The following is a 27,397-nucleotide window of genomic DNA, read 5'->3' as shown; positions in this document are numbered from 1 at the left end:
TAGCAGTCCTGGAGTCCTGTGGTCTCTGAGAGGCAGCAAAATGGATTGAGGATCCAAAAGGAGGGGGCAATGTCTCACACTCTCTAACTACCCCTAGCTCCATGGATCCAATATGGATGGCTCCTTTGGTGGCCTTATGGTAGGGGGCTGGGTAAATGCCCACCAGTGTTCCAAATAGTGGAGGGGGAGAGAGGGGACCTGGGTTAGAGAGAGGTACCATTCTTGATTTTGACTACATGCTTCGCAGGTCCCCCTAGGCCAGGTGAGGAGGCTAGCCTCTTTGAAGTTAACCCCAAATAAGCCAGGCCCCCTGCCCAGTGTACCCCTCCCAGTCTCCCCATCCCCCCTCCTCAGCAGTATTGAAACTTTAAACGGTGTTAAAAGTTTCTGTTTACGAGGAGCCCTTGAATTTTTAAGGACGTATCAATTCCCTCTCTGCCCAAGTCTTTTCATCGGCAGCTGCTGGGGAAAGGAGGAGCGGGAGAATGGAGGGCTCTGCAATCCTCTGGGGGTGAGCCTTAGCACACCGAGACACATTGGGGCTCACACATACACACAACACCCACCCTCCCAAACGCGAACACACTGCAACCCTCATGCCCACGGGCTAAGTGAAGATGGAAATTGCAAGAATAGCCAGGCTTTCCCACAGAATCTACCTTGTGGGCTGGAGGTGGGGAGATTATTTCCCACACACTCCCCACTTCTCTGGGCCTAGGGACTGGGGGCCACACCCACAGGAGCCCTACTCCTGTCTCCTCCTTTCTCCCCCTGACTCCGAGTAAGCAACTGTGGGCCTGGTACTGAAATGGGACTCAGCAAAAATGTTCCTAACCCAGAATCCAGGACATTCTCTCTCTGCCTCTTCCTCTCCTCCATCCGCACCTCCAGCCCTCCCTTGTCCCCCACCCCCAACTCGGAGCTGCTCTAAACCCCTCTATTCCCTGCTGCCCAGGAAGGGGGAGGGCTCACCTGAGACTGGGATTGAACCAGGGAAGGGCAATCATTCAGGGGATCCTGGAGGCAGCAGTAATGTGGGAGGGGAAGTGGAATGGCAAGGGGTGTCCCTGAGTGCGGGAGGGGGCAAAGGGCACCCACAGGCTCCAGGAGGCTCTGGAAAGACATGCCTCCTGTCACCAAGAAAGGAAGAGGTGAAAGGAGCATACGTGTACACAATGTGTCTGTGGTGCGACTGTGTGTCAATACGACCCAGTGGTAGTGGGTTTGTCTCTGCGTTTGGGAGAGGGGAGGCGTGCCACTAAGCATGCCGATGTGTCACTGTGTGTCCGTGGGTGTCAGTGTGTGTCTGCGTGTGTCAGTGTGTCCATGTGTGACTGTTAGGGTAAGTGTGTGTGTGTGTGTGTGTGTGAGAAAGAGAGAGAAAGTATGTGTCGGGGTGGGTGTGAGTGTGTGTCCGTGTGTGTGCAGCGGGGGTGGGAGCGGGCGCGGTCGGGGCGGGAGGGCCGGGCTGCCTCCCTCCCTCCCTTTTTCCCTCCCTCCCTCCCTCTCTCGCTCTCCCTCTCCCTCTCTCTCTCTCTCTAAAGTGCGCTCGGTTCCAAACTTTGTCTAAACTTTCACTTTCAGAGAGCACTGCAAGGCGGGGTTACCGAGCGGCATGGAGTAGAGAGCGAGAGAGCGAGAGAGGAGGAGAGTTGGAGAGGAGAGGGAGCGAGCGAGCGAGCGAGCAGGGCGAGCGAGGAGGCAGCCAGAGCGGCGGCGGCGGCGGCGGCAGCGGCGGCGGCAGCGGAGCAGCGGCGGCTGCGGCGGCGGCTGCAGCAGCGGCGGCAGCGGCGCGGGCTTCGGGGCAGGCTCGCCCCGAGCTGGAGCGCGGCTCCCCCACTGCCCGGCCCGGCCCGAGCTGAGCTGAGCTGAGCTGAGCTGAGCTGAGCTGAGCTGAGTCGCGCCTCGCCGCGCCGGCCGCGCGGCTCCTCGGACAGCGAGCGATGTACTCCCCGTACTGCCTCACCCAGGTAACCGGGCGCCGCCGCCCCTGCCCCGGGGCTGGGAGGGTGTGCGCGCGAGCGCGCGTGTCTCCTTGCGAGGCTGTCTGCGAGTGGGTCCGGCTGCCTCCGAGAGACTGCATGTCGTGTCAGCCAGTCTGAGCGAGGGTGGTGTGTGCGAGACAGTGTGGAACGGCGGCTTGTAGGCGCGCGTGTGCCAGGCTGCTTGTGTATGTGTGTGTGTGTGAGTGTGTATGTGTGTGTCTGCGAGAGTGTCAGGCTGCGAATGAGTGTGAGTGTGAGCGTGAGTGTGTGTCAGTGTCAGTGTCAGTGTCGGGGTGGGGGTGGGAGTGCGTGTGGAGGGTGTGACTGCCAGGGGGAGGGGGACCGGGGAAGCCCTCTCAGCAGGGCCTGGCGCTGCCCGCCTTAGCGCGGGGCTCTGCTCCCCGCTCCCCCACCGCTCCCCCCTCCGCCCCCCTCCACAGGGCCCTGCCAGGCTCGGCTCGGCGGCCGCGGGGCGGGCCACACTCTCCAGGGCCTTTGTTTTCCTCTCCGCACATGGGCGCAGAGTTCAGAAAATGGCGCGTCTCCCAAATTTATTTCGGGAATAAAAAAGAGTCAGAGTGTCCGTGAGGCATAGACCGAGAACCGTTCTCCCGGGCCGGCGGCCTGCGAGCTCCGGGGGGCGCTCGGCCTCCAGTCCCGGCTCGGGCTGCGGCGGGCGGCGCTGACGGCCCCCTCGGGCACCGTGGCTCCTTCCCTTCGTCAATCCCTCCACAAGTCTTCCTCTCCGACTCCGTCTAGGTCTCGCGTCTGCCGGGGCCTCGATCGCCCGGCGCTCAACCTCTGGTTCAGATCCCAATCTGGGGCTCAGGCAGGCAGAGAGTCTGACAGCGCAGAGGGCCTCTCTTCCCGCTAACTCCCGCGCCCGCTGCCTCCCCTCCCGGGCCTCTCTCCCCGCCCCCCGCTCGCTCCATAAACTTTTTCCGCCGCAAACTTTCTAGCCAGCACAAGCTATGTGCGGCTTGTGGTAAAGAGGCCGAGTCTGAGTCGAGTCTTCTCGCGGCCCGACTCCCGCAAGACAGGAAATCCCCGTGCCTTCTGACCCCTCGCTCGGGTCTTGAGGTGAAAAGGGGCGGGGGGGGGGGCGAACTTGGTGCACCGAACACTAAGCTAGGGCTTTACTCAATTAGGTGGCGAGCTGACTCAAATAGAAGGCGCAACAGGCCCGGCTCCGTAGAACGCAATAGAGACCTCAACAACCCCCTCGATTTAAGGACCCGCAATGGGAGCTCAGGGCATAGACTGTGTTCACAGCTTTGCTCCAAGGCTGCCCTAAGTGTGGACCCCACGAGTGAGAGAAAGGATAAACTTCTGTGTCAATGACGATGTACGCCTGCACAGCCTGGAGGCCCCATAACCCCGTGTCTGTCCTTATCGCCCGACGTTCAGTAAGGCCCCCTCTGCTTAGCCCAGGGAAAGGAGTTGCTGTAAACAGCATCAGGGCCAGGAAATTTGGGAATTGCTGCATCCCTCCCCACTCCTCCCCATTGGGGTGTCAGTTTTCTGGAAGCTCCGGGGCCACACCAGGTGGTCCAAACTCTTTACCAGAGCCACCTCTGGTCTCAGGGAAGAAGTGACTCCTAAAGGTCTTCCCTCTCCTGAGATAGAGTATGGGGATGGCTGGGGGGCGGCGGGGGGGGGGGGCAGGAAAGAAAGTGCGGGCTGAGGGAATACTGGGAGCTCCCTAGGGTAGGAGCTAGTGGGTGATGAGTGAGAGAGGGCAGATCAGGTCAAGGCCTTTAACAGCCCCTTCCGCTGGCTGAACTGGAAGCTTTCTCTGTGTCTGTCCTATCTCTTCTAGTGTGAGTGAATGTGTACGTTAGAAATTGATGTCAGTGTACCTCAGAGCGAGTGAATGTTGGTAGGCCTGTGTATTAGTATGAATTATGTATGGATGTACATGTGAACTTCCTTTCTTTTTCACTCAGAGTCTAGAATTCGGGTATTCCTGCTGGTGGAGGTGGCAGAATCTGGGAGATGAGAACCATAGGTCACCCTGCCTCTGACCTTCGAGTTGAGGCATTGGGGACATGAACATCTCAGGCCCAGAAGACCTGCTGGGCTGAGTCTCCTAACTTTGGGGCCTGATTCTCCAAACGTGGTCCCTGGTTTTCCCGTTCAACTCATTAACCCTTCCTGCTCTGAGCTTAGGTTCTTCCAAGTTGCTGCTAGCCATCAAAACTTGGGTCCAGAGATTGGAGAGCGTAAGGCAAGGGATCTGGGAACCGGAGTCTGATCCTCATTTGGGAGAAATAAGGGCCAAGCTACCACAGGCTTAGATCTAACGTGCTTCACACCCTTGCCCAACAGTTTTCCTCTAGCTTCTAGCCGGTTATCTTCGCTGTTCTTGCCGGCAGCTACTTGCCTGCTGTCCTTAAGGCTGCTCCCATCACTGGGAACCTTGTATTCTCTTTCCAGTGCCCCCGGTGTACCCTACTGAGCTGCACTGGCTCCCCAGTCTCTGGGCAGGGGGCCTGGGCCCAGGCCCCCTACCCCCCCAAGCACGGGTGTTTGTGGGCGAGCACGGCCCAGCCGCTGCCTAATTATCCATTTCCCAACTCTGTACTTTTCTTTTCAAGCCGCTCTAATGACCTGCAATTTTCTTTTCCTCTTTCCCTTCCCTCCTTTCCTCCTCTTCCCCATCTGTTAAACAAAAAAGTAACTTTATCATCATCATCTTCTTCTCTCTCTCTCTCTCTCTCATATCCTGCCCCTTGACATGGGGGGAATTGGGAAGGGGTGATTGGGCCAGAGGTGAGGCCAAGGACAGGGAACCCAGAAGGCGGCGGGGGGGGGGGAGCCCCACCTGGTACCCTTCCCTCTCTTTTGCTTGGATTTCAAAATCGCTTTAGGCATAAAATAGCGATTCTTCTGGTGGATGGAAAAAGACAGGGAGACAGCACTCCTGGTTTGGGACTGACACAAGGAGGGATGGGAGAATTGAGGGACATCTCTTCTCCAGGAGACCTCAGGCGTTTTAGAGAGCAATGGCGTATGTGTGGAAGGGGAACTCTGAGCTGACTCAAGCTTCTTGTGATCTTTCTGGATTCAAAGTCTGAGCTAATCAACAATCTATCCGGGATTTGGGAGTGGGGTAGGAATTTATTCCTTTCTAAAAAGAAAATTTTTAAATGCACCCCCCCCCAAAAAAAAAGCTCAGATAGACTGAGATGAAGACAGAGAATGTACAAAAAGGAGACAGCAAGAGCTCGAGGGTTGAGTAGTTTGGTTGGGTAGAGAGGATCAGAGGGAACAGTTTGGGCCTCCAATCCAGGTTCCTTAGCTCTTCAGCTCAATTGTAGGTCAAACCCTGAAGTCTCGGCCCTGGCCCTTGGGTATTTCTGGACTGTTTCCCTGTCTCTCCACCCCCTCCCCAGTCAGGTTTCTCTATACCACACGGAACACCAGAGGCTTTGATGAACCCAGTAAGTGGCCCGTGGAAAAAAACCCTCTGGGTCCTGCCCCCACATGAGGTTGTGTGCCCTTTAGTCTTTTTGTATGTTCCTTCGACTGGACATGAGGGACAGTGGTCTTTCGTCTTTCTCCCCCTGTGTGTTGTCTCTCTGTGTCTCTGTCTCCCTCTCCATCTCTGTCACTCTCTTTCTCTAAAACCAAAATTGGCTTTGATTTTAAAGTCAATAAATGAGCAGGAGCAGAGCAGGGGCCCTAGTGGGGAAAGAGGCGAGAGGGAGAGGGGGAAGAGGAAAAGGAGGAGGAGAAAGGGATGTAGAAAAAGAGAGGGAAAGGGGGGAAAGAGAAAAGAGAGGAGAAAGATGGAGGAGGGCAGAGAAGGGATAGAGAAAGAGAAGGAAAGGGATGAGAGGAAAGAAAATGTTAAGCGGGAGGGGAGAAAGAGAAAATTGATGGAAAGAATAAGAGAAAAGAAAAGGTGAAGAGGAGCTGGAAAGAATGGAGAAAGGGGGAGATAAAGTGGAGGAGGAAGAGAGATAAAGGGGGAAAGAAAGGGAGAAGGCAGAGGGAGGGAGTGAAAGAGAGAAGAGGAGAAAGTGATGAGGGGAAAGAGCTGGAGAGAAGGATGTAAGGGAAAGAGAAACAGAAAATGACATGGGAGAGAGGAGGAGAGATGGGTGAAGAGAAGAAAGGAGAATGATATGGAGAGAAAAGAGACAGAAAAAGGAGAATCAGGGAGAGAAGGGAGGCAGGGGACTGAGGAAGGGATGAAAGATGGGAGGAGGAAATGGAAAATAATTTCTTGGAAAAAGCAGAGAAATCTAGGGCAGGAACAGTGGAGCTGGGGCCTGGAGGGGTTCAGAGCCCTGTCACCCAGATGAGACAGAGATGGATGGGAAAGCCCATGTCACATCCACAGAAACATGCATGCACATACAGAGATAAGAAAAGAGAAGCACATGTACACAGATCTATTCTCACACAGGCATACAAAGAAGTGCATAGAGATGGAGGGCGAATCATACAGACACAGACACACATGCTCACAAACATGTAGATACAAACACGGTTAGATGCTGACACAGAAAAAAATAATAGCTCACCAATAGCTATAAGATTTATTTGAGCTACTTTCCCCACTCTGAAGTAAGGAATGATATTTCTGTTTTACAGATGAGGAAACTGAGGTTCAAAGAGGTGACAGTCAATTTACTCAGGGTCAAAGAGTATGCATGAGAGCTGGAATATGAACCCAGGGCTTCTAACTGCAAGTTCAATATTCTTTATATTGACGCAGGCTTCCTCATATAGGAACATAAATACAATTGTATAGTCATGCACGGGCATCCGTGTTAAAACATGGCCATGCATATAGCCACAGACTCAAACTGGTTTATGCCCCTAGTAGGATGGAGTAATGTCAGACACTCCTCTCCCTGGTCTCCTGTCCCAGTCTCTTCATAACTATTCACAAGTCATTTTGGCTAACCTACCTTTCTTTGTAAACCCTTGAACCTCATTTCCTCCTGTCTGGGATGGTTCCTGTTTCAATACGCTGTCCCCCATTCCTTTTGACCCTAAGTGCCTATTCCCCAGTCTTTCTTCTTCGTTATAACTCTAAGGCCAGGGGCAGCTAGGTGGCGCAGTGGATAGAGCACCGGCCCTGGAGTCAGGAGTACCTGAGTTCAAATCTGACCTCAGACACTTAACACTTACTAGCTGTGTGACCCTGGGCAAGTCACTTAACCCCAATTGCTCACTAAAAAAACAAAAAACAAAAAAACCCAAATAACTCTAAGGCCAGGAGACCATAGTGGTGCTTCTCAAAATGACCTGGGCAGATGTGATTGAACCTCATTAATCCCTGTGGCTACTCCAAAAAAATGTGGTGGTAGTGGCACACCTGATTATTCTATTCAATCTGAATGATCCATTGCCTATTGTGTCTCAAGGCACTGTGCTTATCACCCTGTCTTATTGGAGGGAGGATGGAATGGGGGATAGAGGAGGACATGAGAACAGGGTAAAAAGTAGCAAAAGGGAACTGGAGGATGGGGTGGATGGTAGGTAGCATGAGAGAGAGCCTAGAAGTACATGATGTTCACCTCTGACCTGTGGAGATGCAGGAGCTGGGGCTCTGAAATGGAGGCCTTCATTCTGGATGGGAAGGAGATTATCTAGGAGGAGCCATCTAGCCTGGTATCTAGGGGTAGGGTAAAAGAGCTGGTCTCCAGAAAACCAAGTCCAAGTGGCCAGGTGGAAGAAGGAGGAGGGAGGAGGGAGCAGCTTTAAAAATAGGGGCTAGGATGAGAAGGAGAGTAGAGTTCAGGAAGGGCCAAGAGGAAGACATCTTGGGAAAGGAGTGAGGGATTGAGCTAGGGGCCAGAAGGTTGAGTCTAACCCTTTCCTTGGGTAAATCTAGGAAGCCTTCAGAGGTCAGACTGTGCTGGCTCTACTGGCTAGGAATGAAAGGAAGGCACATGGCTCCTATCCACTTGTATAGATAGGAGTCATCTGGACAAAGAAGGTCATGGCAGGAGGTGTTGACATAAAAGATAGACAGACCCTAGCAGAGGAGGGGGACAAGGAAATGATGAGAAGAGGCAGGGAGGGTTAAATTAGGCCAGCTACTGTGAATCCTGGTGTTGAGATAACCACTGGATGCATTGGCCAAAAAGAGAATGATGGCACATCAGAAAACCGGATTGGCCTATACATGGTACACTGCTCAGACAGGGTCCTGAATAAGACCCTTTGCTTGCTCTCCCTCCTGGAGCTAGTCTGGGCCTTCTTATTTCTCCTCAGGAAAAAGAGGGTCCCTCAGACCCCAGATCTGAGTTAAGACCTGTGGGCTCCAAGGTCTATTACGTCTCTTCAAGGGTGGGGATGTATGTGTCCGTGTCCACATACATATATTAATTCTGTGATGAGACTAAGAAAGTGATCAAACTATGTCTTAGTCTCTCTCTGACTTCTCTACTCTCTCTCCATGTTTCTGCTGCCTTTCTCATACTTGTCTCAGCCGCTGCTCCTTTCTTGTTCATTTTCCTCTCCAGATATAGGAGTCTAAGGGGGTTGGGGAGGTCCTCCTGGACCATCTGGGGGAGGATGGAAGAAGGCTCTCCCAAGGCCCATCTTGCCTCTCAGGCTCTGAGTTTGTGGAGTGGGGGAGACACAGGAATGGAGTAGATTTCTCTCTCCTCCCAGTCCCTGAAGTCATTGCATTGTAGATTATGGTGATAGAGCCTGAGCTTGGTGGGGCTGGCAGGAAGGGAGAGGGGAAGGGAAGTGCAATGGTTGGGAGAGCAGGTGATTTGGTATATGTTCATACTCATTCATGTTAATGTCTCTGTTCTCTCATAATTTTTCTGAGTCTCTTTTCCTTGGGGCTTGTTGATCTATCGGTGATTGTGATGGTAGCAGTGGTTATGCCTTGGCCTTCTGTCTCTGCCACTCTGCATGTCTTTTTGGGCACATGGTGGTAAAGGGTATGGTGGGAAAAGCTGTGTTCGGAGTCAGGAGGCTTGCAGTTTTAACCCTGTCACTTTCTGAGTGACTATAGGCAAGTCATTTCACCTAGCTCAAGCTCAGGTTCACTTTGTAAAATGGGGACAATCATCCCCATTCAGCCCAGCCTAGCCCAGTTCATGGGTTGTTGTGAGGATCTAATGAGATAAATAAAAGATGTAAAATTGTTTTGTGAAGTATCCTGCACATAGATGGAACAGGAGATAATTCTTATTTTTTTAATTTTTAAAATTTTTTTAGTGAGGCAATTGGGATTAAGTGACTTGCCCAAGGTCACACAGCTAGTAAGTGTCAAGTGTCTGAGGTCTAATTTGAACTCAGGTCCTCCTGAATCCAGGGCCAGTGCTTTATCCACTGCGCCACCTAGCTGCCTAGAGATAATTCTTGCTGTTATACATCTATGCCTCTCAGTGTGTACCATCTATACATTCTGATAATTTCACCAACCCTCCCATCTGCTGGGCCTTGATGCTGGACCGTAGTATGGCCCACTGTCAACTCAGTGCATAGAGGTGAGCTAGATAGGGGGTGGCCTGTGCTCACTAGCATTTTCCATGAGGGGAAGGGACCTAGTATTGATGCCAGGTGTGTTCTGAGTCAAGAGGAGCTACCTCAATGAAAGCAGGACCAAAGGTGCAGAAACCTCAGCCTAGTCTGATGCCATTCCCTGTGGAGCCCAGCCCTTCGCTGGGCACCCCCAACCTGGGCCAGGTGGCTTAAAGCCTCCTTCTGCCTATAACTCCCCAAGTTGGCCCCAACAGAGACACTGGTGTGTGTGTGTGTGTGTGTGTGTGTGTGTGTGTGTATGTGTGTGTTTGGGGAAGAGAAGCAGCAGGGCTAGGGGAGAGGTGGAAAGCAGTTGGACAGACCTTTCTCTGTCTACCCTGTGGCTCCTTCTGCCCATTTGGGATTGATTTTGGCTGCTTCTCTGAATCTGTCCTGGGATTGCTATGGCTCTCTGTTCATCCAGCCTGGGCATCCTCCTTCCTCTTTTAGATCAAGACTGTCCTATCTGTGGGGTATCAGGAGGCTCCTGCCCCAGAAGCCAATAACTGCTTCTGTGGGTGCTGAGGCCTTTAGCAGAAGCATATTTGCACTAAAGGTTTTAAGCGACAAGAATTTGACAATTTTCTCTCTCTTTTTCTTTCTTTCTTTCTTTCTTTCTTTCTTTCTTTCTTTCTTTCTTTCTTTCTTTCTTTCTTTCTTTCTTTCTTTCTTTCTTTCTTTCTTTCTTTCTTTCTTTCTTTCTTTCTTTCTTTTTCTCTCTCCCCCTCCATTTTTTTCCTCCTCCCCTTTCTCTCACTGGCTTTTTTCCCCCCTCCTGCCAAATGCATCTTGGCCCTGGCTGAATATCTCTCCTTCCCCATTTTTGGCTCCAGCCCCGAGCACTAAGAAGAGAAGGTCTCGAAGTCCCCCATTTCCCTCAGCCTCCACCTCTGCTACTGCCAGCCATCAGGAGACCCTTTGGAGCTGGGAAATGGATTCTGTTTTGGGACTGGAGCATCTGTATGTGGAGGGGCTTTGGGGTGGGAGTTAGGCAGGACAGGTAACTATAATTTATTCTTTAGGGGTTGGGAGAGGAGCTAAGGCATTATGGGGTGGGGGTAGGGTAAAACAAGCAGTCTTGACATTTAAGCAATATCACCAACAGACTCCTTTGGAGAAAGTTGCAGGTTGGAGGGTGTCAATGCTTGGGGAAGGGAGTAAGGCACTCATACCTCCCTCCTGGTACCAGTGGCAATGGATAACAGGCTGGCAGTACCCAGCTAACAGGGCAAGCCTTGGGGACTGGCTAGTGCTAGGCAAGGGTGTGGGGGGGTGATGAGGGACCGGGCAGTGGAGGGGAGGAATGTCTCTTCCCAAAGTAAAGTCTGGTTGCTCATTGGGCTGGCAGAGAGCCGTGGGGCTGCAGCTGTGTGCTGAGCTCTGAGCTGCCGCAGTCACTACCACCGGCAGTGAGGGAGGCAAGCAGCACTGCGGCCTGCCACAGCCAATCAGAGGCCTGGGTTTCGCCGGGGATTACGTGCTCCTCTCCCCCCTCCCCAAGGCCCCACCCCAGGGGGAGCTGAGGCTGGGTGGCAGCCAGTGGGTGGGTTGTACTGGGTGCCCCTCCAGACTCAAATCACCAAAAGGGGTTGAGGTAAGCAATGGAAAATATCCCCCCAGGACTGGACCAAGGCTTCCTTGAACCCCCTTTTCCTAGGGTATAGTGCCAACTGCCTAGGCACAGACCAGGGAGAGAAGGTTTTACTCTATAATGGTCCTTTCCCCTCCACAAACGAGGAAAAGCAGGCTGAGTGAGGCTTGGTATTAGGAAGGCCTCCAGGAGGACCTCCCAAGGTCCATAGGAGGAAGGTACTGAGGTATAGAGAGGGAGTCAGAGGAACAGAGGCCCCAGATAGATTCCAGACTCCTTAGAGTGAGGCCTTTACAAACTGACTCTTGGGTTCCATCTGCACTGCCAGATAAAAGGGAAAGGTAGAAGCCAAATAATCTGCAGTTTGGTCAAAAGACCTCCTTGGTGTACATGTGTTTTTTGTTTTTTTTTTTAATTTTTACATTTTTGATGTCCTGGACCCCTTTGGGCAGTCTGGGGAAGTCTTTGGCCCCATTCTCAGAATAATACTTTTAAATAAAACATAATATAAAATACACGACAAAACACTGCAAAGGAAACCAATTATATTGAATAACAACAAAATATTTAAAATCAAATTTGTGAATCCCAGCTTAAGAACCAGGAGTCAAGAGGATCCAGTACTGAGAAACTAACCCTACATATCCATGAAAGTTAATGCACAGAATATCACCGCTCAGACCCACACAAACATGAATGTGCACATACAGAAAAACGCATAGGCTCAGGAACAGAACAACACACAGGCCTCTGTGACCGCATCAGGGGGCTCTGGTCTCCAAGTTATAGGGAAACTTCAGGCTCCAAGGTCCCCTGTTCTAACTGTTCTTTCTCTCTACTCCTTTGGTTTATCTGTTGGTGGGTCTAGGTCCCAGGAAAGATCTACCACTGAATAAAAAAGTTGGACCCTCAGATTCACATTGGCTTTGCTTAGCACAGTGATGGATAGGCACACATTGAGTTAGTAAATCCTCCCACCTCTTGGTGTTTGATTAGACCTAAAGAATATCTGAGCTGGGGGGGGGGGGGAGACAGCTAGGTGGCACAGTGGATAAAGCACTGGCCCTGGATTCAGGAGTACCTGAGTTCAAATCCAGCCTCAGACACTTGACACTTACTAGCTGTGTGACCCTGTGCAAGTCACTTAACCCTCATTGTCCCGCAAAACCAAAAAACCAAAAAAACCCCCCCAAAATGAAAAAAAAGAATATCTGAGCTGTGGAGAATGTGGGACAGGACTCAAGTCCAATCCACCCACCCATACCAATTGACCCCTTCTCTCTTTGTCCTAAGGTTGGGGGACAAAGGATCTCTCTGGAATTAAATCTAGGCTACAATTCCATTTCCAGAGAAGGGGTAGGAGAGGACTAGAGATGCTGTCAGCTCCAATTCTGCCTTTGGTACCAGGCCTTTCCCAGTCCCCTCAGCTGCTGGTTAGTACCTTTCCCTCTGAGGTTACCTTCTATGTGCCTAGATATTTATAAGTTGTCTTCTCCATTAGAATCTAAGCACTTGAAGAACAGGTACTGTCTTTTGCCTTTCTTTATATCCCCAACAGTATACAATTCCTGACACATGGTAAACTTGATGAATGATTGTTGCCCAACTCTACACAATGTCAGAAATGAGACTCCCCACAGTTTCTTCATAGGGTAAAGACTTTTGCTGAATGGGAACCCCCTTCTAGTGGAAAAGGCATTTGCCTTAAATCTTGCTAAGGATCATAAGATAATAATTCAATTCAATAAACATCTTTTAAGTGCTACCCTCTGGGGATACAAAAAAGAGGCAAAAGATAGTCCCTGCCTTCAAGGAGCTTACAATTTAATGGGGGAGACTAGGGGTGAAGGATTAAATACAAAGCAAGTAATAAATAGGAAATGATTAAAAGAGGGAAAACACCAAAATTAAGAAGCGTTGGGGCAGGCTTCCTATTGAAGGTGGGATTTTAGTTGGGACTTAAAGGAAGCCAGAGAGGTTGGTAGTCAGAGTGGATGAGGGAAAGCATTCCAGGCATGGGGGCAGCCAGAGAGTGTCCGGAGCTGAGTGTTCATAGAACTTGAAAGAGACCAGTGTCACTGGTTCAAAGGGCACGTGTCCAGGGTAAGGTATAAGAAGACAGGAAAGGTAGGAAGGGGGCTAGGTTATGAAGGGCTTTGAATGCCAAACAGAGAATATTGTATTTGGTTCTAGAGGTGATAGGGAGTCACTGGAGTTTACTGAGTGTGTGGGTGTGGGTGTAACACAATCGGGTCTGCACTTTGGAAAAATCACTTTAGTGGATTGAAGTGGGGAGAGACTTGAGGCTGGCAGACTCACCAGCATGTTATTGCAGTAGTCCAGGCGTGAGGTGATGAGGGTCTGCACCAAAGGGGTTGGAGTATTAGAAGAGGGGGTGGGGCAGCTAGGTGACACAGTAAATAAAGCACCAGGCCTGGATTCAGGAGTACCTGACTTCAAATCCAGCCTCAGACACTTGACACTAGCTGTGTGACCCTGGGCAAGTCACTTAACCCCCATTGCCCTGCCAAAAAAAAAGGGAGAGAGGGGAGCAGATTCTAGAGATGTTGCATAGGTCATAGGATTGTACAGTTGGAAAGGACCCTGAGATTATCATTAACCCCTTCATTTTGCAGATGATAAAACTGAATCCCAGAGAGTCGAAGGGAGTTGTCTGAGGTCTCACAGTAGAACCAATATGTGTATCTGGATCTCCTGATTTCAGAACCAGGGTGCTTTCTTCTCTCCTCTCTGCATCACAGATGCAGAGGCCTTACATCCCACTCTTTAACCTTTCCTTAAGAAAAACAGTATCGGGGGCAGCTAGGTGGCGCAGTGGATAAAGCACCGGCCCTGGATTCAGGAAGACCTGAGTTCAAATTCGACCTCAGACACTTGACACTTACTAGCTGTGTGACCCTGGGCAATTCACTTAACCCCCATTGCCCTGCAAAAAAAAAAAGAAAAACAGTATCTTTCAAGGACCTCAAAACCATCTCCCCTCCTCTTATCCCATTTTAACTACATGGCTTTAAGTCAGGGCTTTAGTCTCCCGATCTTCCTTCTGGCCATTTAAACAAAGGAGGGATAGGCTCATGTTGGGACCCACCCTGACCTACAGATCCTTCAGAGACAATTTGTAGGGGGAGGTCACAGCTCAGGATCAGGTTCTCCTCAATGCATCTGTTGCTCTCTGGCATGCCTGCCTATCTCCAGCCTGGCTGATCTTTGCCTAGGAGGCCAAACTGAGGAATATTTAGTATCTAGGAATTTGTTCACTCTCCCCCAAATATCCTCCTCAAATATGCTCCTCTTCCCATCCACCCCCACCATCCCCAACATATCCCATTTCCTTCAGGGAGGTCGTGATCCATGGTCAAAATTAAACTTGAAAAGTATCTGTGTCCTAGTCTAGGCTTTGACCCTAACTGGCTATGTAATCTTGGGGAAGTCCCTTTTCCTCTCAGGGCCTCAAATCCCTTACCTATAAAATGAGGGGCCTGAATGCGATAATCTCTAAGGCCCTAAAATTTTATTACTGGGTGATTCCCTGAGGTATATACTCTTATCTTTTAACCTGGAAGAGATCGGGATCTATTATTTTGGCCTCTTGCTCCTTTGGTAGGATTTTTCTGGTCTGTGGTTAGCTGGGGGAATAGAATCCCATAAACTCTGGGTGGCACGATTAATAATAATAATAATTGCTCATATGTATTTTAACGGTTTACAAAGCATTTTCACATTCATCACCTCACTGAAGTCACACAACAACTCTGTGAGACACGCAGGGCAGCTGTGATACCCATCTCATTGACGAAAGAACAACAGGCTGCATTGCATACTTTTTGTCAGAAAATCAGGCAGATGAAATTCAGAGAAACCTATTGATTTGCTTTCAAGGGAATGAAACTTCTAGACATAGCAATTTATGAAGAACATCTACCAAAGTGCAAAGGGGGCTAATAGCTCTGGTAGAGGGAGAACCCGTACCAGGAAGTTACATATCCTCTAAAATAATGAAGAAATGTGAGGAAACCCATACCGGCAGAATGATTTGCCCAAGGTCACACAGCAGAGGCTCAAACCCTACCCTCCTTGGTCCTGGTCTAGATATAATATAAATCGGCTCATCAGCTTTGTGTTCTGGTATGAATTTGGGTTTGCTGAAGTGGTAGGCCTTCTATTTAGAAATGTGAAGTAAGGCCTTGCCTGCCCTTCATTCGCTAGGCTCAAAGAAGCTGTTTCTGAGTAATAGACTACTGTTGGATTGGGGGTTGGGGGAGGTGGTGTGCTCTTCTGCACATACTGGGGCAGCTGACATGCCCAGGAGTGGCATGTCCACCTGGGCACCTCGATTTAGCTATCCAGCCCCATCCCCCCCTGCCAACAGATTTATTTTTACCCTTGGTCCGGTGGTCAGATTGGTGCCAGGGCCTTGCCTAGGAGGCCAGCTCTGCTGATTCCATAGCATTCTCTCTGTCTTATGGGGTTCTCGATTTGCTAGCACCCATCTTTGTGGGCTCCTGCTGGGTGCCAGGATAGGGATCTGATTTTAAGGGTAGTGTCTCCCAGGATGTCCAGCCTGTCTTCCCTCTCCACAATGGTGGGAGGGGTAAGATGGTTAGCAGCAGTGGGCATGGTGGCATTTGGCCTGGCATAGTGCCTGCCCCCATCCCCCACCCAGTACCCAGGGAGAAGACCAAGCGGCTGCTGCTGCCAGTCTGCTTTTTGTGGCGTTGGGGGTTGGGTGGAGAGGAGTGGGCACTGGGAAGAGCAAGACTGGATGCCTCTTCTCTTTCCCTCCCTCCCACCCATCCTGTGCCATGAAGCTCTAGATTTCTCCCCTCTCATGGTGGCATTGCTCTCAAATGCAACAACACCTCTTCCATTTCATTGTTGCCTTATGTAAATGAGAAGATCCTGCTCCTTCTCCCTCTGCCATCTTCTTTCCTCCTCCATCTCTGACTGTCTCTCTCTCTCTCTCTCTCTCTCTCTCTCTCTCTCTCTCTCTCTCTCTCTCTCTCTCACTCGGAGTCTGTCTCTCCTTTCGTTCTGTAATGGCTGGGTTTTTGGCATCTCCTCTACCCTCCCCCTCCCCCACTCCCCGCTGGCCTACAGCTCTGGCTCTGGCTCTGCTTCCAAGCCATTCTCTCCCCTGGCTTTTTGGCTTTTTGTGTTGCTCTGGGCTCTGTGTTCCCCAAAAAGGGATCTCTGAGGGAGGGGTTCCACATTCTGCCATGGAAAAGCTGGACCAGTAACTAATCGTGCCCCCCCCAGCCTGCCCCCGCCCTTGCGCCTGTGGTACTGTTGTGAGGGGCAGCTAGCAAGTATTACTTGGTGAACCTTTGGGGTGTGTGTGTGTGTGTGAGAGAGAGAGAGAGAGAGAGAGAGAGAGAGAGAGAGAGAGAGAGAGAGAGAGAAGAGAAAGGAGAAGAGAGGGAGGGAGAGAGGGTGGAGAGAGGAGAGGGAAGAGGGGAAGAGGGAGAGGGAGAGAGAGAGAGAGAAGAAGGGGCAGAGAGAGGATAGAGGGGAAATAAAGAGAAGAGAGATACCCCAGCTCCTGGCATGAAGGCACCCTCTGATCCTTTCTCAGTTCTTCCTTTAAGCTGAGTATGTATACAAGAGTGCTGCCAACACCAGGATCGTGAGGGGATCCCCTCCCTCCCCGAGTTCTCTGACACCTCTTTTCCTTGTGCTCACCCCCATTATAGTTATTCACAGGTCTTACTCTCTATCCAGGTGTAAGTCTAAAGGCACAGTGCCTGGTACTAGCTTTGTACATAGGCCACAGGCACTATAAGGCTCTGTAGAATGTTTGTAGAATGAATGTGGAATAGGAATTAGATTGGAGGGAGTGCTAGGGACAGAATCTCCCACCGCCTTGGGCTCTAGCTTTCAGTGAACACAGGGACCAGGCTGAGCACTTCAGGCCTTTGTGGGTTCTGCCTATGCCAAAGGTCTCAGGGCAGTATGAAGCAAGTGGGGAGATAAGGGAGGGGGAAGGGATTAGCTGAGACACCAAAGGGGATCAACCACTGGTATTTGGGAGTGTCCGTCCCATTCCCCAAGCCTCCAAGGTCAAGGGGGGTGCTTTGCCCTGGAGCTTGGGGGGGCACTGGGAGGGTTCCCTACCCTACCCAGGGCACACACCCCTCCCCCAGCCCTGAACTGAGACTGGCCCTGACCTTGATCTTGAGTAGGACTGGGCTGGTCCTATGGGCCGAGGGGCAAGGGGACAGGAGAGGGCTGGGGCCTGGGAGGGGGCTGGGTTGGATGCAAAAGGAATGGGGGGGGTGGTCAGGCAATGCCCAAAAGCCAGCTATGCCCCCCATGGGGTGAGGGGCATTGGAAGAACCGGTTTACTGCCCTCCCCACCCCCCACCAGCTCCCTGCTCTTCTGCACAAAACAAAGTTTGCTAAGTTACTTACAATGTTATTTGAGGACGGGCTGGCGTGAGCCCAGAGCGGGCTGTGGAAACTTGTTTTTCGCCGCCGTTGCTGTGGAGTATTAAAGACACACTATCTGAGGGGGGTGGAGGGGTGGGTGCTCCCGACACTGCTTCCCCTCATGCCCTGTTGTGCTGGGGGGGGTGGTCCTGAGCACACAGGTACAGGCACTAGCATATTGGTGGGGGGTTGGTCTGGAGGCTTACGCCTGGGTGGGGGACACTTGAGAAAAAGCCCCTGATCTGCCAGACCTTTTCCTGGGAAGGGGAAGCAGTAGAAAAGGTCCTTCCTTGCCCACCTTCTACTCGCTGGGGGGGGGGGGGAGCCACATTTACATTTAGGCAACACACTGAAGTACACACTCAAATACCCTGCTACACACACACACACACACACTTTAGCACACACTCATCTCCTGGCTTAGGGTGCTAGGCAGTGGGAAGATCTAACTGCTCAGAGCACTTAGGCCAGCTTCCCCTGCTGTTAGCCCCACAGGCCCCCCCCCCCCACTTTCCCTGTCTTTTTCCAAGGTCTCTCTCCCTTCTGTCTACCCCAACCCCCCTTCCCAGCGAACTCCCTCTGCCTGAGCTCTCCCCTCCCCCTTGGAGGGGTGGGGTAGGGGTGGTGGTGGTGGTAAATGGGATCCATATGTCTCTGATTCCTTCACACTGAACTCACAGCAGCTGGGGGTTGGTGGTGGTGGGGGAAACTTCTTCCCGTCCCAGTGAGGTTCCTCCCTCCAGCCCCCTGGCTCCGCCCAGAGGCAACAAACTCCCAACCCAAGAGCCCCGGCCCCGTTTGAAATTCCAAACCCTAGAGGGAGGGAGGGAGGCCAAGCAATAACCCCCTTCCACCTCAACCCCCCCCCAACACCTCTGAAGAAGAGGAGAAAGGGGAGGATACTCAGAAAGGAGGAGAAGGGAGGAGAAGGGAGGAGAAGGGAGAGGAAAGCGAGAAAGAAGGGAGGAGGGGGGGTGATGGAAGGAGGGAAGAAAAGAATCGAGGGCAGGAGAGAGGAAGGTTGGGGCACAGAACAGAGCAGAGGGGGAGAAGATGAATCATAAACTGAAGAAATGGGGAGGGACAAATCAGAATTTAAGGGGGGAGGGAAAGTGAACATTTTACACTTAGTCTCATCCCCATTGCCCTTGATTTTATCTGGTCTCTCTTCTGCTGGACTCAGACTGTTTCAAAGTTCTGTTTCATTTCCTCCTATCTCTGGCCCAGAACCACTGTTGCTATTTTTCAGGGCTCAGAGTAGGTAGAGTGAAATCAGTTTGGAGGCTGGTCATTGCTCAGCTTGAAGAAGTTCCAGGACTTCTGCTGAGGGGACTGTCATTTGGGCCGAGACACCCCACCCCCAACCCCCAACTGAGCTAAGGATCAGATGGATAGGACTGCCCCAGCCCCTTACTCTGTCTTCCCATATATATCAGATGAGAGGGGCATCCAAAGGCAGCCCCACTCAATCCCCCCCCCCAACCCTGTTTGGGCCAGAGACCTCTCTCTATGTCTCCCTGGATAAGAGGAATGGGAAGGGGAGATAAGACTCTATGATCTCTAAGATCTTGTTATGTTCTAAATTCTATGATTCTGTAATCTTAGAGATGAAAGAGAACATTAACCCTCTGCCCCATTAGACATACTCACAATTTCTCACGGAGAGGTAAGTACACACCCGTTAAGGTCTTATCTAGATCATAAACATTTTTTCAGTCAATATCACATACCTCCTTCCAGTCACAGTACCACTTATCCCCCTCATTTCATTGGTTCATTCAGCAATCATTTGAAAACCTAGTATATATTATAGGCTGTGGGGTATATATAGCATAATACAATGTAGTCCCTGTCCTCAGGGAGGTTCCAAGGAAGGCCATGTGCTTACACAGCATAGGAATCTGAGATCTCTCTCCAGAGTCTTTTCTCTCACCATGTTAGGACTATCTCTTTCCAACCCTCCACCCAGTTTCTGGTCACTCTGGCCTAATGGGCAGCTAGGTCCTAGAAGTTTCTCTACTGATTTCCAGGGGAAGGGGGACAACCTGACACTGGAAGTGGCTAAAGGGGTCAGGGTTCCTGCATCAAGATGGGATTTAGGTCTGAGCAGAAGGATTTCCCAGGCCACTCCAAAAGACAGCTTGGGGCAGAGACTCAGGCTCTTTACAGTTTAGCCTGGAAAGGTTCAGAGCTTCCATGAGGAAGCTGAACCAACTGCTGGAGGGAGTACAAGGTCTGATGGTTGGTGGGGGGAGATGTTCCTGTCCTTGGGCCTCAAGCCCCTTCTCTCAATTTACCCGCCGAGCTTGAGGGAGACCTAGACCCTCTCCAGTCTCACTCCCTAGTTCCCATTCTATTACCCCTTCTTGTTCATTCTTTCTCCCCTTCCCCTTTTATGCCATTAACCTTTTTTTTGGGGGGTGAGGCAATGAGGGTTAAGTGACTTGCTCAGGGTCACACAGCTAGTAAGTGTCAAGTGTTTGAGGCTGGATTTGAACTCAGGTCTTCCTGACTCCAGGGCTGGTGCTCTATCCACTGTGCCACCTAGCTGCCCCTTATGCCATTAACCTTGGCTGTATACACCTTTTCTAACAAGTGGGCCTCAGAGAGAAGGTTGGGGGAGTGATAGACTCATTGTCAGGATTTGGGTGAGTGGTGAAGAGAAATCTCTCAGGCTCCCATAATGCTCAGAGATCTGTCCCCAGATCTGAATTTACTACAAATCCCCTGAGTTCAGTCTCTTGCCCTTGGCTTTACCTGACTTAATCTCCAAATTGATCCCACCCTGGTCACTGTTTAGGGGTATATGTGGTGAAAGGTATGTGTATCAGTTACATTATTGGGAATGTGGCTAGGTATGTGTATGTGTGTGTGTGTGTATATATATATATATGCATATATATATATATATATCTACATATCTAGGAGTGTATGTGAGGGTATAAGTATTATTTGGGGTTTATGTTATGGTATCTGGTTGTGTATCTTTTACTTGTATCTTGGGTGTATGTAAGACTATGAGTCTGGGTAGGGGGATAAGGAACTGGCTGCTCTGAGCAGGAGGCTCTATTGGCCTTGGAAGCTGCAGAAAATTGGGGGATGGGGAATCTGAAATGATATGGAGAAAAATGAAAACTCGGGGTTTGGAATAACATTGAATTCTGGGACATAAGGGCAAGAAGAACTGTCCCCATCTCTCATGATCCCTGTGCTTTGGAGTGGCCATTGACTATTCAGAGGCCGTGCCCGTCCTTTTCTAGCCTGAATGGGCATTTCATCCCCACCCCACTATCTGGTAAAACCCTAGTGCCCTTCTCTCCCCTCCAAACCAGCTCTAGCCACGGTGCTCAGGGGCTCACTCCTGCTCCCTTTCTGGCTCAGTCTTCAGTGTGGGAGGCGGGGGAGAGTGAGGCCGCAGAGGTACAAGCCAAGCGGGGCGGATAATGCGGGGGAAGGCCTGGCATGCGGTGGGCTCCCCTGGCACAGTGGCCCCTCTCCCCTCCCCTCTCTCACTGTGCCAGGTTGTTTGGCAGTCATCTCCTTTGTGTGTATGTGTGTGTGTATGTGTGTGTGTGTGTGTGTGTGTAGGTGGGGATGTGTGTGAGTGTGCTCTCTCTGTGTGTGTGTGTGTGTGTGTGTGCATGCGAGTACATTTTTGTGTATCTCCTGGCTAGGGCCTTCTCTTCCCACCAAACTGGGAGAGCAGGCATTGCCCAGGTGCCAGCCCCCGGGCAGCTTAGTTCTGGGAGCTAGGGCCTGGCACACACCAGGTGGGCTCTTCAAATTCCTGGATTCTTGGGTGCTTCCTTCTCAATCTGAAAATTTTTGTTTGTTTCCCCCTTTCCCTTTCTTTGTTCCACCCTCCACCACCCCTCCCCCTGCCTTGCCTATTCCTGCTCCCCGTGGGCTTCCCTCATTGGACCTTCCTCAGCCAAAAATAATAGTCACTAATGACATCCCGGTTAGACCCTGGCGGGGCCTTTCCCCTTTGGCCCAGCTTCTGGGGTGAGATCCTGGCTCTGGGTTAGAGAATGTCTTGTGAGCAGACTGCAGCATGCATGACTGTAGGCTACTCACTACTATGCTATGGAAAGTGTGGGAGGGAAGCAAGTTTGACAGGGGCTGGTTGAGATGACCTCTAAGGGCTTTGGAAAGTGCCTGGATTCCCCTTGGGTACTTATACACATGCACACAGGGAACATGCATATATGCTTAAAAGAGCCCTGAAAGAGAGATGTCCAGAGCTATCTAACCCTACAAATGAAACCATTCACCCCAAACCAGCCTGGAGCTTAATCTACACACTCCAAACTTGAGGGGGAAGGTTAAAACAAGGTAAAATTTGGCTTTGATTTGGTTTTTCACTAAAATCATCAGCTTATTTTGTTGAATATCTTCTGTTTTTACATCACATTCATTACTAAAGCTATCCCTTCCCCCTTCCTCCATTTTCAATACAGTAAAACCAACAAAATTCCACTTGAGCCAAGATGGAAAACCCCTACCTACAGCCCAGAGTTGTCTAAGTGAAGCAAGCACACACAAAAAAACCCCCAGAAGATGCCTGTTTATTTATGACTCCCCCTCTTGTTTACACCCACACTCTGATTCCCCTCTCCTTCTACCTGGGCCTCATGCTCCTCTCCCTTCACTTTACCATCTGCTATTCACTTATACTCCCCCCACCCCAAACCCCCTTCCTTGCCTAGTCATTCTGTCTGTGAGGTGGCCTTAAGAAATTTAGGGGTAGCATCTATTTTTCTCCTCCCTCAGAAGTGCTTATAGTTCTACTTATCCCAAGGGCAAGGGCTAACCCAGGTGAACCAGCTGGTTCTGCTTACGGAAGGGATAGATGACCTAGCCTGACTGGTTAATAGTCACCTTTCTGTGGCACCCCCCCTCCCATCCATCCCCTGATTTTGTGCTTTTTTGAGGAGGGTAGGGGTGTGTGTGTGTGTGTGTGTGTGTGTGTGTGTGTGTGTGTGTGTGTGTGTGTGTGTGAAGAATGGAGGACTTTAATTTTTGGTGTTTGCTGTTGTTGCTTAAATTAATCCTGAGTGACAGACAGCCCTTAACTCCTCTCCACAAAGAACCATTTATTCACCAGTAGCTCTGAGTTGAGCAGAGTGGAGAGGCTCCATCTAGAGTCCTCAGGCTGGGGTTGGCTAGGGAATGGGGGCTCCACAGCCATTTTGCTCCCCTTCCTATTGCTACTGTCTACCTAGCCATTACCAGTGTCTCTCCCCCCTCCCAGGACAGGTGCACCCTAATTTGGAATGCAAATTACACATATTCACAATAGGCCACTCTGGGGTCGGTCAGTGCCTGGCATTACCAGAGGCTGCCCCTGCTCTCCTCTCCGTGCCACCCTTTGATCTTTTGTAATCTGTATGTGCTTGAGCACTCTTTCTTTCCCTCCTTCCTTTCCACCTTCCCCTCCCTTCTTTCCTCCCTCCCTCTCTTATCTTTTCTTTCTTTTTCTTTCTTTCTCACTGTATCTCTCACTTTCTCTTTCCTTTCTTTTCTCTCTCCTTCCTTCCTTCCTCCCTTTTTCTCTTCCTCTCTTTTTTGTTCCTTCCTTCCTCTCTTTTTTCTTTCTCTCTCTCTCTCTCTCTCTTTCTTTCTTTCTCTCTCTCTCCCTTTCTTTTGATTGGATCCTGCTTTTGACGAGGTATGAGCCCGGTGGGCCAGGCCTGATCCCCAGCCTGCCTGCATCGGTGTGCTGGTGGGCAGTCATTTCTTTCCTATTTTGTTTTGTTTTTTCCCCTCTCAGGATAATAAAGTGATTGACCTTTCCTTGCTCCAGGCTGCGGGCTGGCCTAGTTTCTGGCCTCTGCCCCAGCGCCGCGGGCGGCCTTTCTTAGTGGTCCGCTAGGACTTCACGGGCCCCACGGCTGGCAGAGGCCTCAGGACGAGTCTGGGGCGAGGGGCTCTCTCTCATCGAACTCGAGGCTGGCCAGGGCAAGCGGCGCGAGGGGGCAAGGAGCCCCGTCGACGCGCCTGCGCGAAGGGAAAAGGCGGGAAAGAGCCCCCTACTCCAGGGGGCGCCCACCCTTGGCCTGAGGCGCGCGAGCCCTCGAGATGGGGGCAGAGGCGCGTGTCTCGGCCTTACGGAAGAGCATCCCCTCCCGGAGGGCCGCTGGAGGCTCGGACCCTCCCCGAGGCAGGCAGGTGAGGGAGGGGCGAGGCCGGGACGGGGCGCCGCCGGCGGGCCTCTCCGGCTTCCCCTACCCTCGGGCCAGTGGCCCTGGGCAGAGAGAGCCGGTCGAGTCGGTCGTCGTCCTCTTCGCCCCAGGATCCCCTTCACGTTTCCTCGTCCCCCTTGCCCGGCCGGCTCTCCCTCTCCTCCCTCTGCCCCCCCCCCCCAACGTCGCCGTGTCCTTTCCAGTCCTCTCGGCCGCTCTCACGCTGCACGTGCTCTAGACCCTCTCAGGCCCCTTTGTCCCCTCACATCCCGGGGCTTCTCTAGGCCCGGCGCCTCGCTCCTCTTACTCCTTTGCCACTTCCCGTCCTGGCGGCCCTCTTGTCCCCACTCTCCCCTAGTCCCTTCTCACCCTTTTCTGCTCCCTCCCTTATGTCTCTGGCCCCTCTCGTCCCAGTTTCCCCTCTTGTACTTCTTTTATACCCGTGTCCCTTCTCGATCTTGTGCCTCTCCCTTCCCCGTGACCCTCTCCTCCCCAGGTTCTTCTCATTCTGCTCTGTTCCCTCTCGTTCAGGTGTCCCTTCTTGTACCTCTCTCATACTCGAGTTTCTTCTCCATCGTGTCCCTCTCCCGTCCCCCTCTTATCCCTTTGCCCCCCCTCCTCGTGGCACTGGCCCCTCTTGTCCCCTTCTTGTCCCTGCTTCCTCTGTCAGAGCAGTGCCTCCTTTGCTCAGCTTTTTCGGCCCCTTGGCCCCCTTTCTTCTCCCTCTCCCATTGCAGCAGGCCTGGTAGCCAAGCTGACCACCCCAGGCTGAGGGCAGTGAAGAGCTTGTTCTCCTGACTCAAGCTGTAGGCTAAAGTCGCCCACTCCACCTTCCTGCTGCCTAAGTGCCAGGCTGACGAGAGTAGAGCTGGCTCTGCTGCCGCCCCGCCCCCCCCCCCCAGTCTCTGCTCATTGATCTGTCATGTCAGCCTCAGAGGTGCAGTGACCCTCAGTCTTAGAGGACAGAGGCTACTCTCAGCCTGTGGATCTCCTGGGCTGTCCCTCCCTGGGACACACTGGATGGATACCTTTACCCAAAGGTGGCCCAAAAGACACCTTTTTTTTTTTAATGCAATCATCAGGTTTCTGGGCCGGCCTGCCCTTTCTTCTTGCCTTCCTTTCTTTTCTCCCCTCTATTATTACTTCCTTCTTTCTATCTTCTTTTCTCTTCCTTTTCATCATCCCTTCCTTTGAGTCTATGCTTCCCCATGGAGGCCCTGGCAAACTCATCAACTTCTGTCCCTGGGGAAAAGACACCCTCTGCCTCAGTTTCCTCCTCCTCCTCATGTCGAATAAAGCCAGAATAATGAAAGCTGAAGAGAGAATGTTGTGAGGGGGGTAATTAGTTGATGTTTGCTGAAGACTTTGAAGATGAAAAACCCTTCATGAGCCTGTGAATAGTGGTGGTTTTCTGCTTTTTCTTTTACTGACTGGGGTTCTATAACAGTTCCCAAATCATCTGACAAGTAGGGACAGCTCTGTGACTGGAGATGGGATGGGGGCCACTCAGGTAGCTGGAAGGATGGTCCTACCCCGCGGGACAAGAGTTGTTGCTACAGGCTAGTTTGGGTGCAGGGTCTTGGAGCCCTTTTCTTTGCTGCACTGGTATTTCACTGGGGGCACTTGAATTGTTGGCCTCTCAGGTTGAGGGGTCCAGGGATCTGGGAATTTGGAGTTAGTCCTCCACTGCTCCTCAGTCCTGTTATGAAGAAATCAAATGTAAGTTCCTTTTTACTGGCAAGAGGGTTGGCACTTTACTTTTGCACTTTAGGCCGCTCTTGGGGGGGCTGCGGCGGCTGTTGAGGAGAGACCACGAGAACCTTCCCCTTTTTGGTGCAGATGTTTTCACAGTGTCCTGGACAGTGCCAGGGAATCCAAGAAGATTCCATCCTTCGCTCCGATTTTCCCTATCTCTGGGTGAGATCCGAATTCCTAGTAACTCCGGCAAAGTGGGGAGTCGTCCTTTCTTTGATTAGCAAACTCAGAGCAGTTCCTCGGTTAGAGGCTGCTTGGCTATTTAAAAAAAAAGAAAAAGGAAAAAAAAAGATCAATTTTGAGCAGCTACAGAAAGGAGATACCTGTTGGAGCGTAGACAAAGTAGCAAGCTGCAAGTAGCTGGCCCCGGGGCTTCAACCCCCAAGGTGCCCGCCGGCGCCTGTAGAAGCACCCCGGCCTCCTGCGGGCCCAGGATTCTTCTTGGATCAGCTCACAGGTGGCAACCCCAGCACTTGGAAGGCAGTAACATATCCCAACTCTCAATCAACCGAATCTCAACTATCTGCACTTTGATGGCGGTACTCGCCCGTTTCCCTTAAACGCCGAGGACTCTTCCATCGCTGTGCAGACAGCGAGCTCAACCCGGTTCAGTGAGCCCAGGGGCCAGGAGCAAGGTTATTGGCCTACCGCACACTTGGCCCCAAGATCCCAGAGGCGGCTCAGCCTGGCTCAGCAAAGCCTGAGCCCGGAGCTTTTTGGCAGCTTTTGGCCCCTTTTAGTTTCAGTCATTTTTTTTGTCCTTAAAAAAATTACCAAAAAACTTCCCGATGTTTAGATTATTTTTTTTTAATAAATGAACAGTTAAGGTAGAGAGAGGCTGAATTATGGAAGCAAATCTTTTCCTTCTTTCTTTTTCTAAAGTAAAAGGAGAAATCCCTCTAATTTACAAAGTGTCTTGAAATTGTAAAGTCCTTTCTTTTTAACTGAGGCTCAGGGTTGTCAGACTCCGCGGTGGAAATGCCGCCGCGGCGAAATCGTAGGAAAGTGTTTGGAAGCTCGGGCGGCTTTGAAAATGCTATAGAGAAATGCAAAGAGTTGTTATTATTTTAATCAAAATGCCTCATTTAGGAGTGGAATTTCACACTGCCTCTGCAGCCTGCAGTCAGGGTTTGCCTTTGCAAAGTCTCGATCGGAGAAAATACTAGTGTTTTCGGGATTGAATTGGCGGGTGTGTGGGGTGTTTCAGTAAAAGCTAAACGTCGGAATAATTAAAGAACTAGAAATAACTCGTCCCCTCTCCGCTCGGCATTGTCTTATTTAAGATTGGAAACCGAGCTTTTCCGCAGGGCTGCGTGGTTTAATGGGGGCTTTTCTCCTTCCTTCTTTCCCTTCGCTCCGGTCTGATTCGCAAATCCCCAAACTGGCAAACGCCAGGAAACTTGCGGCGGGTCTTCGCCCGAGTCGGAGTCTTTTTTTCTTCTCTCCGAGACAACACTCACCCCTTCCCTCCCACCCCCGAGGGCTCTGACCCACTGGCTGTTTTGCAGTAGAGATCGAATAGAGCGATGAAAGAAAGAAAGAGGAAAGAAAGAAAAGAAAGAAAGAGCCGGGTTCCTGTGCCCTGTGCCAGCCGAGGGCGCGTTTTCCAGGCGGCACTCGGAGTCGGGGGTGGGGAGGGGCGGTTGTTGAGTGTAGACCCCCACAACCTCCCCTGCCAGCCCCTACCCTTGGAAAAAAAAAAGAGAAAAAAAAAAGATCAAGCTTTCTTTTTGATAGCTTCCCGGCTCGGGTTCCTTGGAGCTCATGTAGTCTTTAAAAAACAAACCCCAAACCTCCATCTCTTACTGTAAGCCACCCCCCAACAAGGAAAAAAAAATCCACATTGCAAATTAGAACCGAAAATGAGGCTGCCACAGATAGGCATTTAGGGGGTCAAGCCTAGTAGCTAGGGTCCTTGGGCCTTCCTACGC

At 51.3% G+C, this 27,397-nt stretch overlaps 1 protein-coding gene across 1 annotated transcript in view; it reads left to right on the top strand.

The window, feature by feature from the left end:
* Positions 1–1,839: 1,839 nt before the first annotated feature.
* NFIX (nuclear factor I X) overlaps positions 1,840–27,397 on the top strand; it is a 118,674-nt gene continuing 93,116 nt past the window's right edge. The window contains exon 1 of the mRNA XM_043973833.1: positions 1,840–1,970. Within this exon, the coding sequence (XP_043829768.1) occupies positions 1,944–1,970 (27 nt within the window). The 5' untranslated portion in view covers positions 1,840–1,943. The remainder of the gene's footprint in view (positions 1,971–27,397) is intronic.

This window comes from Dromiciops gliroides, chromosome 1 (assembly GCF_019393635.1).
Source record: "Dromiciops gliroides isolate mDroGli1 chromosome 1, mDroGli1.pri, whole genome shotgun sequence".
Taxonomy (NCBI): Eukaryota; Metazoa; Chordata; class Mammalia; order Microbiotheria; family Microbiotheriidae; genus Dromiciops; species Dromiciops gliroides.
The sequence above is the reverse complement of the archived record's forward strand: the minus strand, read 5'-3'. Positions and strand labels throughout refer to the sequence as shown.